Source organism: Plectropomus leopardus, chromosome 23, assembly GCF_008729295.1.
Source record: "Plectropomus leopardus isolate mb chromosome 23, YSFRI_Pleo_2.0, whole genome shotgun sequence".
In the NCBI taxonomy this organism is placed as follows: domain Eukaryota; kingdom Metazoa; phylum Chordata; class Actinopteri; order Perciformes; family Serranidae; genus Plectropomus; species Plectropomus leopardus.
Window position 1 is genome coordinate 7549140 of NC_056485.1, and position 13852 is coordinate 7562991.

At 38.5% G+C, this 13852-nt stretch overlaps 1 protein-coding gene and 2 non-coding genes across 3 annotated transcripts in view; 1 reads left to right on the forward strand and 2 right to left on the reverse strand.

Moving 5' to 3' along the window:
• The first annotated feature begins 3268 nt into the window (after window positions 1-3268).
• Window positions 3269-13852, forward strand: part of LOC121962311 (meiosis 1 associated protein) — a 37776-nt gene continuing 27192 nt past the window's right edge. The window contains exons 1-3 of the mRNA XM_042512548.1: window positions 3269-3532; window positions 3679-3867; window positions 7973-8144. Coding sequence (XP_042368482.1) covers window positions 3269-3532; window positions 3679-3867; window positions 7973-8144 — 625 coding nt within the window. The remainder of the gene's footprint in view (window positions 3533-3678; window positions 3868-7972; window positions 8145-13852) is intronic.
• On the reverse strand, window positions 4122-4193 carry trnaa-cgc. Its single transcript has one exon. It is a non-coding gene; the product is annotated as a tRNA-Ala (tRNA).
• trnaa-cgc lies at window positions 4415-4486 on the reverse strand. Its single transcript has one exon. It is a non-coding gene; the product is annotated as a tRNA-Ala (tRNA).

The window sequence follows — 13852 nt, forward strand, 5'->3', positions numbered from 1 at the left end:
GTTAGCTAAGCCCAGTTCAATGTCTGATAATGTTGCTGTAATGTAATAGAATTGCATTTATATAGCGTTAGCTAAAGTGAAGTTAGCTTTCGATTCGTAGCTTCTGATTAAGCAGTTAACAGGAGAATTAAATGAATGGATCATAAGGTAACTTCAGCGTCGTAGCTAATATTTACCTTTTAGTTAGATGTGTTTATTGTCCCTTGTCAAAAGAATTGAATTCTTGATTAACATACCGAATTGCTCCGTTGCGTCTGTCGCGAGCTTCCATTGATATTGGGCGTTTTGTGAACATTTTTAACATTTCTGATGATAAATGATTGACAGATGACAGCTACCTTAGCTATATGCCATAGATCCATGCTATATGCTGTCAGCGCAGCCGCCCCAGAATTCTCCGCGATCTCCATTCCTCTTTCATTTTTTGCTGCTCTGTTTGTTTTCTTTAATTTTAGACACACTGTCATAAAACTTCAAATTCATAAAATCTAGTTTTGAGGCCATACATAGCCTATGATCAGCATGGCTCGTACATGTTCTTTACTGTAACCTAGTTTGTTGGACAAGGGTATTCTAAAAATCCATAGGCTATAATATATAATTCAGCTAAACAAACACCAGCCCAATCGTAAAGGTATTAGACTAAATGTGATTTGGTTATTTATGTTAAGAGATGATGCAAGATCAAATAGGTTTGAGGGTGAGAGTCTTATGATCTGGGGGGTGAGGACAGAATTTGTCTCACAAAGAGAGAAGTGAGTCAGAGAAAGATTAGAAAGGCAGAAGATCAAACAGCACACACCTTTCACATAATATGCCCATTATTACTGCTAAAATATCCCTTCTCTGTGAAGACCAGAACAGAACACGGTTTCAGGACAGTGGATTTAAGAGCTCAGATGATAAAGAGCACCCAGAGCTCTGCTTTTGATCGTAAGGGATTAGCTCTGTCAGTGGTTTTTGGTCTGATAAGAGCAGACCAAGCTTGCAGGTGTTATCCACAGGACATGTTATTTCCACCTATATTTTAAATTTAAATCTATTATGATGCTGTTGCTTCCTCAGTTCTATTCTTGCCCACAGATTGTGGGCATAAGCAGGCTGGTATGACTGTGTGTTTTGTGTTTAAACCCTGTGACAGTATGTGATGTAAGGCAGGCCCAGTGGCAGATTTATAGCAACATGATGACAGAAAGTTGAAATACTCCATCCCCCTGTAAATTAATTCCTCACTCAAATATGAAAAGGAACATGTAAACAAAATTGGCCACTGTCCTTAGAAATACGTCACCTCAAACCTTGGACACAGGCTAATTAAAGTAGTTTGCTTTCCAGCCCAACCAAGGTGAAGATGCTTGTAAGCAATAAATACACACAAATAGTTAGTTATGTTTAGGTGTTGGATTAGAGATTTAAGGTATTGTGCTGCAGGTAATGACTATTTTCATTTGAAATGAATCTTTTTTTGGTTATCATTTATTCTTAGATGTGAAAAAAAATTATAAAAGGTGCTGTTCCCTATTTCCCAGAGCCAAATGTGATATTCTCAAATTACATATTTTGTCCAACCAACAGTCCACAACTCAAAGATATTCAGTTGACATTGATATAAAAATATTTATGATTTTATCATTTTATTACTATTATTTATTTATTTGTGTATTTATTTTTGTCTATTGATAAATTGCTGAATCAAGTTATCATTTTAGTCTTGTATGTATGTTAGTATACTCGTCTGCTGCTATGAACTGGTCCTCAACACAACTTGTGTCATATCAAAAAAAAAAAAAACCAAACAAACCTGTATGTCAGTGGAAAGACATACATGTCAAATGTTTCCTGTCAGTTTGTGTTCCTGGTTGTTCTTGCCCACTGAGGTGTGGAAATGAAATGACTAATTGTACTAATGTGTGTCAGAATAGGGTTTCGTTCAAAAAGACAGCATCACACAGACATACAGTCACATAATAACAGGGTTTCAGATGGGGTGATTGACTCCATGAAGCGTGAGGGGTTTTTCCCCCTCGGCCCCTCTGGCCACATCCTCGATGACTAAATCTCGCCTTTTGTCAGCCACACAAATGGGCCTTTTCCATCTGATGATGCTTGTGAAGCTTTAAAAAGGAAAAAATTATGGTTCTTGTCTGATATGTATGTAAAGATGTGTCTATAAAAAGCTAGTGCCCGAGACTTTCTCTCTCTGAAATTGAGCTGAGAACTAAATTTAGATTTACGTTAAATGATGCCAGTTTACTGAGCTATAGCGCTGCAAGGTGCAGCCCAAGTATTAACATTGATAAAGTGCTGTAACAATCTCCAGTGCTCTGTTTATGCACCATTCTGTCTATTTTGTTTTGCTTTTTGCTGCTGTAATGACCCATTTTCCCCACAGGAATCATTAGTTTCTGTTACTGTTATAGTCCAATCCTTGCATCATCACAGTGTTAGACTTTTGACAGCGCTACCACCAGTGTTTATCATTAAGCTGCAATGTCCCTAATAGTTCGGATGGCTGTAAACAAGCTAATAATCTTCATTCATCTGCCCCAAAGTGAGGACCTTTTGTACAAAATAAACTTGCAGGGAACTTGACCACTTAAGGGAGAAATTGCACAATATGTTGTCTGCTTTGCATATGCCTCGTGGCATAGTTCCAGCAGAACTTTCTGGCCCCAAAATGGATTCACAAAGTCTAATTTTCAGCCATGAAATAGCTGACTTTCAGTCATTATTGCACAAAACCTACTTTAGTAGTCACTTTTTTCACATTAGCCTCTTCAGAAGTCAGGAAAAGCCCCTGAGTTATGTGAAAACAGAACCATTTATAACCTAGATTCTTACATAAGTTTCCATGTTCATCATAGCCTATTTATTCATGTTCTATTTACAGTGGTCCCTGCTGCTCATGATTATGACCACAGCAAATGTACTTTAATGTTGTTGACTGCATGGGCTGATTATCACTACAGGGCAATGGCTTGTTATTATGTCTATGTTTTTTGGTCATTTTGGTAATTGCATGATCTCCTAGATTTGATAGAATTGCTTGCTTCTTTTTTTTAAGACATTTGTGCATGTATTTTCAGAAGAGAGGAATGCAGCATTATTACATGTAAAATTAATTAAAGGTTAAAAGAGTAAAATAAATGCAGAATATTTAATGTACATTATTATTTGGATGAAATGTTCCTTTAAAAGCTTTTTGTGAGGCTTTTCTCAATTTTCTTTGTGATTGAACATTGCAGAATGTTGTGTTTGTTGCTTTTAGATGTCTATGGACAACAAAAAGAGGCCAGCAGGTTCTTCCAACACTGGGAACTTGGTTTACTGGTCCTCCTGGTTTCCACGGCAACCAGCCAGGGTCCTAATTGTGGAGGCACTGCCACCCTGGTGGTCAGAGACCTCTACGGTGCTCTGTGATGCTTTGGATAACTTCCTGTCCCTGGCCTGTAGTCTCGATGGACCCTGTAGGATACCATTACTCAGCCTGTACGCCATCAGCAGGCAGCAGGAATGTTTACTGCCATTTGTGGTAAGATAGAGGAAGGGGAAGTATTTCTAAGAACTATTATTGCTTTATTTTGTTTCCCCCTTCTCACCCCTCTTCCTGTTGTTGCATTCAGTCACCCACATTATTAGGCATTTATTCCTTTTTCCCCTGACATTGTCACCTTTCAGCAGGTCCGTGGTAACCTGGCCAGACTGCGCTCCTGTGTGGAGGAGCTAAGGACTATTTCAGGTGAAGGTTGTATCAGAGGAGCTGCCAGAGGAGGTGATCTGCTGCGACAGGCAGTGCTGGACAGTCTGCAGCAGTTTAAACAGTACACTAGACATACCAGCACTGGCAGCAACAATATATCTTTGGAGGTGAGCATACAACAGCTTCCTGCAATCAAAGAAAATGACATTTGCTCTGTGTGATTTAAGGTCTATTTATGAATGCATCTTCCTCTTGTATATGAGGCATCCTACTACATTAAGCATTACTATACCACCCTTTGCACCACTGTCAACCAGAGTCATGTTCCTCGTGTATGAGCACACACTTGACCAATACAATGGACTCAGTGTCACAAATTTTTATGTAATATATTTAAATACCACTTGCTCACCACAGGGAGTGGAGATGCTGGGGATTGAACCCAGGACATCATACATGCGAAGCATGCGCTCTACCACTGAGCTACATCCCCACATTTTATACACACACACTGCCATGTTCACAATAAGCCAAGTAGTTTTGAAAACTTCATATATGTATTTAACCAATGTATTTCTCATAGAGTAGTGTCATAGGTGTAATGTTCAATATATGTCAGTCTGACAAGGCTTTACAGTTGTCAGTGTTGCGGTGCTTTAACAATGATCACTCTTTGTGAACAACTTCCAAAACTTTGCATGGTGCTGCAACAAATGGAGATGCTGGGGATTGAACCCAGGACTTCATACATGCGAAGCATGCGCTCTACCACTGAGCTACATCCCCTCTGATGGTCTGTAAACATTTCCAAAAAACTGTTTGTCACAGTGTTTATCACTGAAACACCTTCATCAACAGGAAAATAACTAATTATCTTCTTTCTCATCCTTTTTCAATTGGCAAACAACAAAACTGTGACTTTCAGCCAAAACTGGAGAGGAGTGGGACAGACAAAACCTGGTTACTCTGCTGAGTCTCAGCTGTGTTTACTATGAGAACATAATTTAGATGTTCTCATTAACAGACATCAACATCTGTTTCTCTTCTCTTCTCAATTGGCCGTCATTTGATTACAGATCATGAATGATACTTAATAGTTAGCAGAGCAAACAGAAACTCCTGTGCTGCTGTGTGTAACATAAATACAGGTTCATGATATGGCTGACATTAAAAATGAGCCATCACAGAGAGGATTACAAGTGATGAAAAGCCTCTTTTCTCACAACATAATTTTCCCAATTCACATTAAAGTGCAAGGCCAGCATTTTTATTTGATCCCATGTAGACAGCACTCATGGAAAGCCTAATTTTCATGTGTGGAATGATCAAACAGAGAGAGATCTTAGTGTAGCAGTAGTCTTCATGTGTGTTTACTTTGAAATATGATTTTATCAAACTGTAAATGCCTTATATTGAAATTGATCACAGGAAGTGGAGATGCTGGGGTTTGATCCCAGAACCTCAAACATGCAAAGCATGCATTCTACCACTGAGCTACATCCTCTTCTTTTTTGTGCATTGCAGCATATGGGACAAAACAAATCTTGGAAGTCTAGGAAGTAATTTCCACTAAATATTTTCCTGTTTCTGTCTCCAGATCCATTAGAAAAAAGAGCGTCTCTTCAGCTGCAGACTAGCTTAGACTAAATAGCCCCCTTTGATATTAAAGCTTTGTACTTCATGCTAATGTAGGAAAAAAGCTCCACTTATATCTGTTAAATGAGGTCTCTTCAGGTCCAATGCACTGTATTTAGCAGCTGCAAAAACATATTGAATTAAAAATCTCATTTGCATTTTTAAAAGCTGAAAAAACTCTCTGTTAACAATCCACTTTGGTGGCTGAGAACTCTTCACATCTTGTATCAGACAATCCACTCAAAACCAGCTCATGTACATTTCAGATGTAGCGAATGGGCTCTATTCATCTGCTGCTGAGCCATCTGTCTAGGAAGAGTTGTAAAAATACATCAGTAAAGCTTCAGTAGTTTTCAGGGCCTCACTGCTAAAATATCCGATCAGCCATCACGTTTGAGTGGCAAATCCTATGAGTGTGCAAAGTATTCCAACCACTTTCCTTTTTGAGTTGCACCCACTTTCATACACTTTATGTTTCCATTCGCTGATGTGCATGGCTTCATTAGAATTTAAATGAATGGAAATATTCAAAAAGGGTCAATAAAAGGTAATAGCCATCACTTGGATGCAGCACATTGAGTAGAACTATCAGTTCCTCTTTATGTTATTAAAGTTAAAGCCAGGTTTAGGCTAATACTCTGTACATGCTCCAGGCTCAAACCCTGAGAAACAAATATACATTTTTGATGTCAGCAAATTACAGTTTAAGAGAATAGGAATATTAGCTGACATTACTGAAAGCATTTCATTAGTCAAATCTAACTGTTGGACATATGGGGAGCCAGCTGAGAAATGAACCAGTCGCTGTCTTTCTTGTTAAATTTGAACAACACGTCCTGGGGATACAAGGCTCTGTGCAAATCCGCCCAGCTTTATTAGGAAGCTCTGGACAGATGATTACACTAAGACCCACCGTTTCCGACAGCAGCAGATATGAATAGCACCATTAGGCGATGGAGAGACACTAAGCAGAGACATGGCCCTGTGTGTCAGTGGCTGTGTGTGCTGCTGATCCACAGATACAATACATGTTTTCATTGTAGCATTCATATGTGTGGGTCTTTTTCTGTGATCCTTCAGCAGCAGATTCTGCTTTAGTCTGAACGGCAGGAAGCAGAGAGCAGAACCCATCAATAATCCTATTATAATAATAATCATTTACTGCTTTAATGTGTTTCAGTAGGTTGCTCAACATCAGCCTAACATTAGCTTATCTGTCTTCCCCCCATTAGGCAAGTAAATGCCACAAAAATAATTTCATCTCTTTCCATCATCAGACATAATGAGGACTTCATCTTCATTATAAGAAAAAATACTAGATTTGTTAGAACATTTGCAATGCATTACCAGTTCTACTCATTCCATGTAAGACTATGATAGCTCGACTCCAGGGAACATTAAAATTATAGATCATAGGGCAAGACGGTAGTTAGAGCAGTGTGAGGTTTTTTTCTCATGAAAACACACATTAAGCTTTGAGTTGTGTCATTATAACATATGGTATGCCGTTTTGCAGTTAGGGTGGGAGTTTGCTTTAGTGGGACAACATGCAGGAGAGCAGTTCTGACATCACTTGTTTAATTTAGTTAGAGTAATTTACTATATGTCATATCCCTGCAGTACAACAGAAACACAACAGCCAGAACCAAAGTATGCTTTGTTGTGGTGATGTTGTGGCCTCTTCTTCTGAAGATATGACAACTTGATCCTTCATAACACCAGCTGTAACAATTCAGAAGTGAGTTGTGGGGAGGAACAGCAAGCAAAATGAAAACTGATTTAGGTTTTTAGGAAGGAGTATCAGTTTCTGTTGTTGTACTTCTGCTTTTTTTCCCTTCTCTTCTATGTGATAAGAGTAAAGGAACTCAACATGTTATGTATTTCCCGATGTAGAACGACTTAAAAGTTTTCACCTCGGTTTACGAAACCAAATTTCAAAAACATCTGAGGTTTGCTTCGAAACACAACCACAACCATACATAAAGGCACAAGTGTTAAAGCTGTTTTGAATGGCCACACTGGGGTTAAAAAGCCATAGAGATGAACAAGACACAATGAAATGTACAATGTAATGTACTACTACTGTCACAGGCTGTAACTGCTAGATATTTCTAATTAGTAGTATTAGTATTAGATATTGATCAAAATACTCCAGTACCTAGAAGTGCCAAGATTTCTACAGTAAAAGATGCCTGCATTTGCTCCTTTCCCAGATCTAGAAAAAAAAGGACTATTTCTGTTTTGCTCACAGCCAATTGCCACATGCATTCTTCGATTTAATGGGATGTGTAATTGGCCCCCTACGGCAGCAGCTATAATCCATACAGTCTGTGGTGTGGTGAAGTTGAGCTCAGTGTATCTGACAACATTTGCAGACTAGTTGTCAAAAGATGCTACTAAAACATTTGAAAGAATGGCCATACTACATGTCCCTCCATTCTCATGATCGACATTGACTGAAATAGAAAAAAAAAGGTATCATATGAAGTGCTATTGGTAGGACTCTAAGGGTATTTTACCAATATCGCAACTTATTTCAAAAATACCTATCCCTATTATTTGTGGTAATGTCCTTTGGGTCCTTTTTATGTCACATTCTCTGAAGCGTTTTTCCATTTCCTCTTGCTACATCAACAGATCACAGTTGTGACTAGCCAGCCAGGGCGAGGCATTGTTCGCCTGTTGGAGATGAGCCTCAAAGATGCCGACCTGGCGTCACTGAAGCGGCTCCTGGTGCTGCAGATCTACAGTGCTACAGACTGGGGCCAGGACAGCCCCTTACCTGAAGCCACACAAGCTGAGACCGAAGGTAGGTAAATACAGTATGTGCAGACACGCAGATATAAACTTAGGCACCGGATCCCGAAACGCATTAACACACACACAGCCAAACAACTTGAAGAAAGTCTGCTATCTATTTCCTTTACTCCCCCTCACTTTCCACATACTTTTCCCCTGTGTGTTCTTAATCATCCTCACTTGTGAGTTGTGTAGCGCTGACCCATTTATTACGCTACACTGTTTGTCCCATATCTAGAGCCTACACCCGAGACGCATGTCACAGTTTATAGAATTTGGCGACAATCCAAAAATTCCCCAATCCTCTCCGAAAAGACTAATTTTATAATGATATGGCATTCTTTGTAATTACACGAAGGTTCAAGTGGTGTGGTCTGAATAAGTAGAGAGTGCAGAGAGGATTGGATTGAAATGAAGGGGAGGAAAAATAGAAAGTGAGAGAAAAACACATAGTGAGGAGGGAGGGGAGGGAAAATGAGAGCAAGTGTAAGAGAGAGGGGTGTGGTGAACACAAGCAGTGAAGTCTGTCTTGTAAAAATATTTATGCACCGTCTGAAATATTCATTCCATGGTGATAAACAGTTATCTGTATCAGTGGAGAAAGCCGCTGAACTTTACTTCCTCAGAAGTGTTTGGGATGCTGCAAACAGGATACTAATGATGTTGTGAGTTTCAACTCACCTGACACAATTATGTCAGTTATGTAATGTTTGTTGTCATCATACCCTCTTAGTTATTTTTACATCATATCCAAAGTGGAATGTTACAGATTTGACCCAGTTCTTCCCATTAAACCACCAATTATTCCCCTTGGAGTCAGTCTTGGTTTTTGGGTAGCCTTTCAAAAAACAGAGCTACTAGGTCATGGTCAAATAGATCTGATATTTAATGTGGATATCATTTGTGAATTGCATTAAATCTTGTTTTCTATTGTCAGCTAAACTAAATTAAATCAGAGATCATGGATCAAGAATGAACACAAGGGTGTAGACCTCTTTGTGATGTCAAAAGCAGATGGTATTCAGTTTTACGTTACTTTATCACATTATTACTGGAAAAAGAAAAAAAAATCTGACAAAAAAATGTATTTTTTCAGATTATTGTCTATTTTTTGTATGCATCTAAGGAAAAATAAGTTGTCAACCCTTTGAAACCTTACCAAATGACAAATTAATGAGCAAGAATTTACTAAAAAAACTGCCTGAAAAAAACAAACAAAAAAAAAATAGGAAAAGTAATAACAACACACAAACAAACACACACACAACTAAGGAGTCACAGTCACATACTAGAAGAAACAGTGGTGAGCATGTTGGGTATGACTTGTTCAATTGGGGACAAAATCTTTGCCCAGAATTCATAAAAAGGCGTTTTTCTGGGTCAGTGGTTAGGGTTAGGGTTCGGCTGTAAGGTCAGAGTTAGGTTTAGGCATGTAGTAGAAATGGTAGGGTTAGGATAAGTCTCTAGGAAATTAATGTAAGTGTATGTAATTCCCCAAACTAACCTAAGTAAACATGTGTGCATTTAGTCCGACTATAAAAAAAAATATCAAGAAGAAAGTCTGGAATCACTAGTATCCCTGCAGCAGCTCCTCTCATACATTCTTTTGTATTTATTGTATTCATCGATCAATATGAGTGATGCTCATTCTTCTCTCCAGTGTCTAATAACAAAAACAATGCCACTGAACAAAGAAACGTTTGGAATGGAGCCTTGCAGACATTGTTATGCAGTTACCACAGTTGATGCCACTGGGAAAAGATCGCTGCGTCCCTCCACAGTGTCTCCAAGTGTTTATGGCACTGAGTGTTTGAAACATAATATTCTGGAGCTCTTTTATGCTACGGCCCACACCCTCTTAATTATGTCAACACCAGTGGTGCTACTAGACCACTGATGTTCCACATAAAGCTGTTTTATTAAAAACGGTTCTCTCCACAGTGGAGGAAACAGTATTGCTGTTACCATAACATCTTCATACACGGTGTTATTGCTTTTTTATATTTGTCAGTGGCTGTGAGTACAGATTTTGTACTCTGCCAGATGCTTTCGTACCTAGAATTGTCAGTTTGTATCTTCCTAGGTGTTCTGTCACCTTCAGTTCTCTCATATATACAAAATGTTTCACTCAAAGATTGGAAACGTGACAAGCAATACAACTGCACTGGTGCAGCAGATTACTTATTTTCGTCTTTCGTTTTCTGTTATACCAGTTGGATTAATAATACAGACGGTAAAACTTGTGAAATTCGCTGGTTTGAAAAAGGTGATAAAGATATCTCCCCAAATATGGGACCACACATTTTGTATGAAAACCAGCGTCCCACATGTTCCCTCATATTTTAGTCTGTGACATTACTCACAGCGAAACCACAAACATTTTGGATGAAGTTCTATGTGAACCGAAAAAGGGAATGAGGTCAGAGCTGCATCCAAGAGCTCCAGTGACCCTCAGAGTTTATCTGGCTGCAAACTGAAGCAGGCTTAAATCAAAGATAAGAAGTTTAGCTGTCTAGCTTGTGTGAACTCTGCTCAGACTTTAGGATGCTTGCAGACGTTGTGAAATGTGTTTAGAAGTAGTTCATGCGCTGCTACAATACAGCACCCTAAAGTGAAAGTTCAACTGAGTGTTAACTGTTAAAAAAAGTAGTTCAGATACCCTCAATTGTTGTAGAGCTGCTAAGAAATGACAGTTCCCATTTCCTGCGTCATTTATTATTGTCAAGTATCATTAACATGACCCAGAGGCAGTGGCAGAAGAAGTATGTAGTTCTTATATTTAAATAGAAGTACCAATACCACCCAGTGAAAACAAGAAAGAATCCCACATTAAAAATGCTACTTCAGTAAAAGTAAGTAATTATAATAAGGAAAATGTACTTGAAGTATTGAAAGAAAAAGTATCCATGCAGAAAAATAGTAAAAAAAAAAATACTATTAACTAATTGATACTATTACTTTAAAAAGTAAAAAAAATAAAGAACATATAACAGAAAGAGGATATATAATCAAAATTATTAAAAAGTATATAAAAATAGATAAAGACTTAAATGTTTTAGAAAGTAGTTGATAATTGGTGAATTTACTAATTGTTTCAGTTGTACTTGTATAAACTGTTTGGTAATTTAATTTGTAACTAAACATCATATTTAAAAAAAAAAAAGTAATGTTTTTGTATGCAAAAGTCTAGTTTGTAAACAAATGTATGACTACAACTGTCAGATAAATGTAGAGAAAAATCTTAACATGTAAAAAATATATCAAATAACACTAGTGGAGTAAAAACATACAATATTTCCCTCTGAAATGTAGTGGAGTGAGAGTATAAAGTGGTATGAAAAGAAAATATTCAAGTAAAGCACAAGTACTTCAAACTTTTGAGTACAGTGATTGGGTAAATGCACTGTAATATTAAATTCCACCACTGCCCAGAAGGAGCTTGTAGCAGAACTTTTCTAATCAGCTGGAGGAACAGCTAACAAAGCATTCTGAACAGCTGAATGATCAAAAGTCCGGTTCATTCTCTCAATTTTTTAAAAAACCTCAGTAATTTTGGTTTTAAAAAGAGATGTGTAACTAATATGCCAAATCTAATACGCAGAAAAATTAGGGAGCGGTGTTTATTTTGGGAATTCTCTGGAATCTGGGTGCGTTGTGGAATCTTAATAGTATCCATCTGAGTAAGATGCAGGGTGGGAATGCTCAGTTAGAGAGAGAGAGAGATTGGAGCAAATATGTCTCACTTAACACAAGACTATTTATTTTGGCTGTGTGTGTGTGTGTGTGTGTGTGTGTGTGTGTGTGTGTGTCAGTCAGTCCATGGAGTGCAGTTTATCATAGGAAGTGGGTGGAGTATCCATCTCTCATTTTGTACCAAAGTAAGACTTGGTGAAAAAGCCATAACTAATTGTTTTACTCTCTTTCTGTCTCTCATCGGTACTCACAATGGTTATTACGCAACTGTGTGTGTTTGTGTGTGTGTGTGTGTGTGTGTGTGTGTGTTTGATAGAAACATCAGTTACAACAGGGCCATTATGCAAATGTCTTATTTCTCAAAAAGTTGCCATCCGTTTGTGTGTGTGTGTGTGTGTGTGTGTGTGTGTGTGTGTGTGTGTGTGTGTGTGTGTGTTTGTGTGTGGGTCAGTGTCATGTGCGTGTGTGGCTGAGCATATATCATAATGAGCGGCAGCACAACTGGGATCTGCTGTGTGTGTTGCACGTCTGCAACCTGCAGTTTTAATGGGTCGTGTTAGGGGCGAGGAAATGCTTTATGTCAACGAGGGTCCTCACAAGTATAAAAGCACAACCGTGTGTGTGTCTGAGGGCCGACGCCTTGATAAGCATCCTGTTTTTGTCGAAAGTCAACCAGTGTATCCTTGAATCCCGGCCTGTTCTTTAATTGTACAGTTGCGCCGCAGAGGAGAGGATAGAGAAATGGGTCACAGAGCGAGAGGAGAAGACTGAGACAGAGACAAGGATGATTGTGGCACCAGTGGTTTTGGTTTGTCTCCTCACAGTCAAACAGCTAAGTTGTTGACTGAAACAGCTTCAACAAGTTCCCCACACTGGATGCATTGGTTCCTCAGGGAGAGACAGTGACAAAAACTATCCCATTGTTCAGATTCAGAGAAGAACAATCTAATTGCATTGCTTTCCCTTTTTGTTTTGAAATAAAACTAATTAAATCTGTAAGTTGTGCAACACTCTTTTGCAGATGCTTTTATTTTGTAATGACAAATTTTGATATATTATGCTTAAACATTGTTTATATAATGATTGTAAGCTTTATCAAACACATTATATAAACAAGTACAATTGTGCTACAGCTTATATTCAGATACACTAAATGTATGGCTCGACTCAACTCACTTGTGTGATATTGCTTTCCACTGCAGATAGTACCTTCTCAGTGTAGGCAGGAATTTAAAAAATACGATTGCTGTTGACAGTAGCTTGGCTCTTTGTGCAGGATGCTGCGCCAGTGATGATTCTTTCTGCACAATCAGTTGTCTGCAGTGTTTTAAGTCCACCTTCTAGAATCAGCTCAGCTCGCTTGGAACCTTGACCAAGGTGATACCAAAACAGTACCAGGTACTATCCACAACTTTTACTAATAGAATACAAAAAAGAGCAAGTTGAGTAGAACTGTGCTGTCCCTTGCAGTGAAAATGTGTCAAAACATGATCCATTACAATTTCTCAAGAACAGCAGGGCTGTTGCATGTCAAACCCCTCTCTCTCCCTGCATTTCCTGTCTGCTTATCTGCAAAAACTAGTTGTTGTAACTGCATTTTTCCACATGGTAGACACATAGGGTACCATGCTATAAAAGCCAGACACATAATAACTATTGCAGACAAAATGTAAGGTCTATAAGTGCCTGCTTTTTTTCAGCTGGCATTCCTCAGGGATGCTCCTCCATACTTAACAGTGCAGAGGAGTCTTTCTTTTTTATTCTCCATGATGAAATTGGGGTCAGATTTTGGAAAAAGAAGATGAAATCTGTACTTTAAAAGTAATGCTGGCAGGGGTGCAGATAGCTCACCTGGTAGACTTTGAGCCCCACTGTTCTTCGCAGTTTGAATTTGAATCCAACCTGTGGTCCTTTGCTGCTCTTGTCCCCCCTCTCTCTCCTTTATTTCATGTCTGCCTATCTGTCCTCTCTAATGCGGGCAAAAATTATACACTTTATTAAAACGTGAATGAATAAATGATGCTG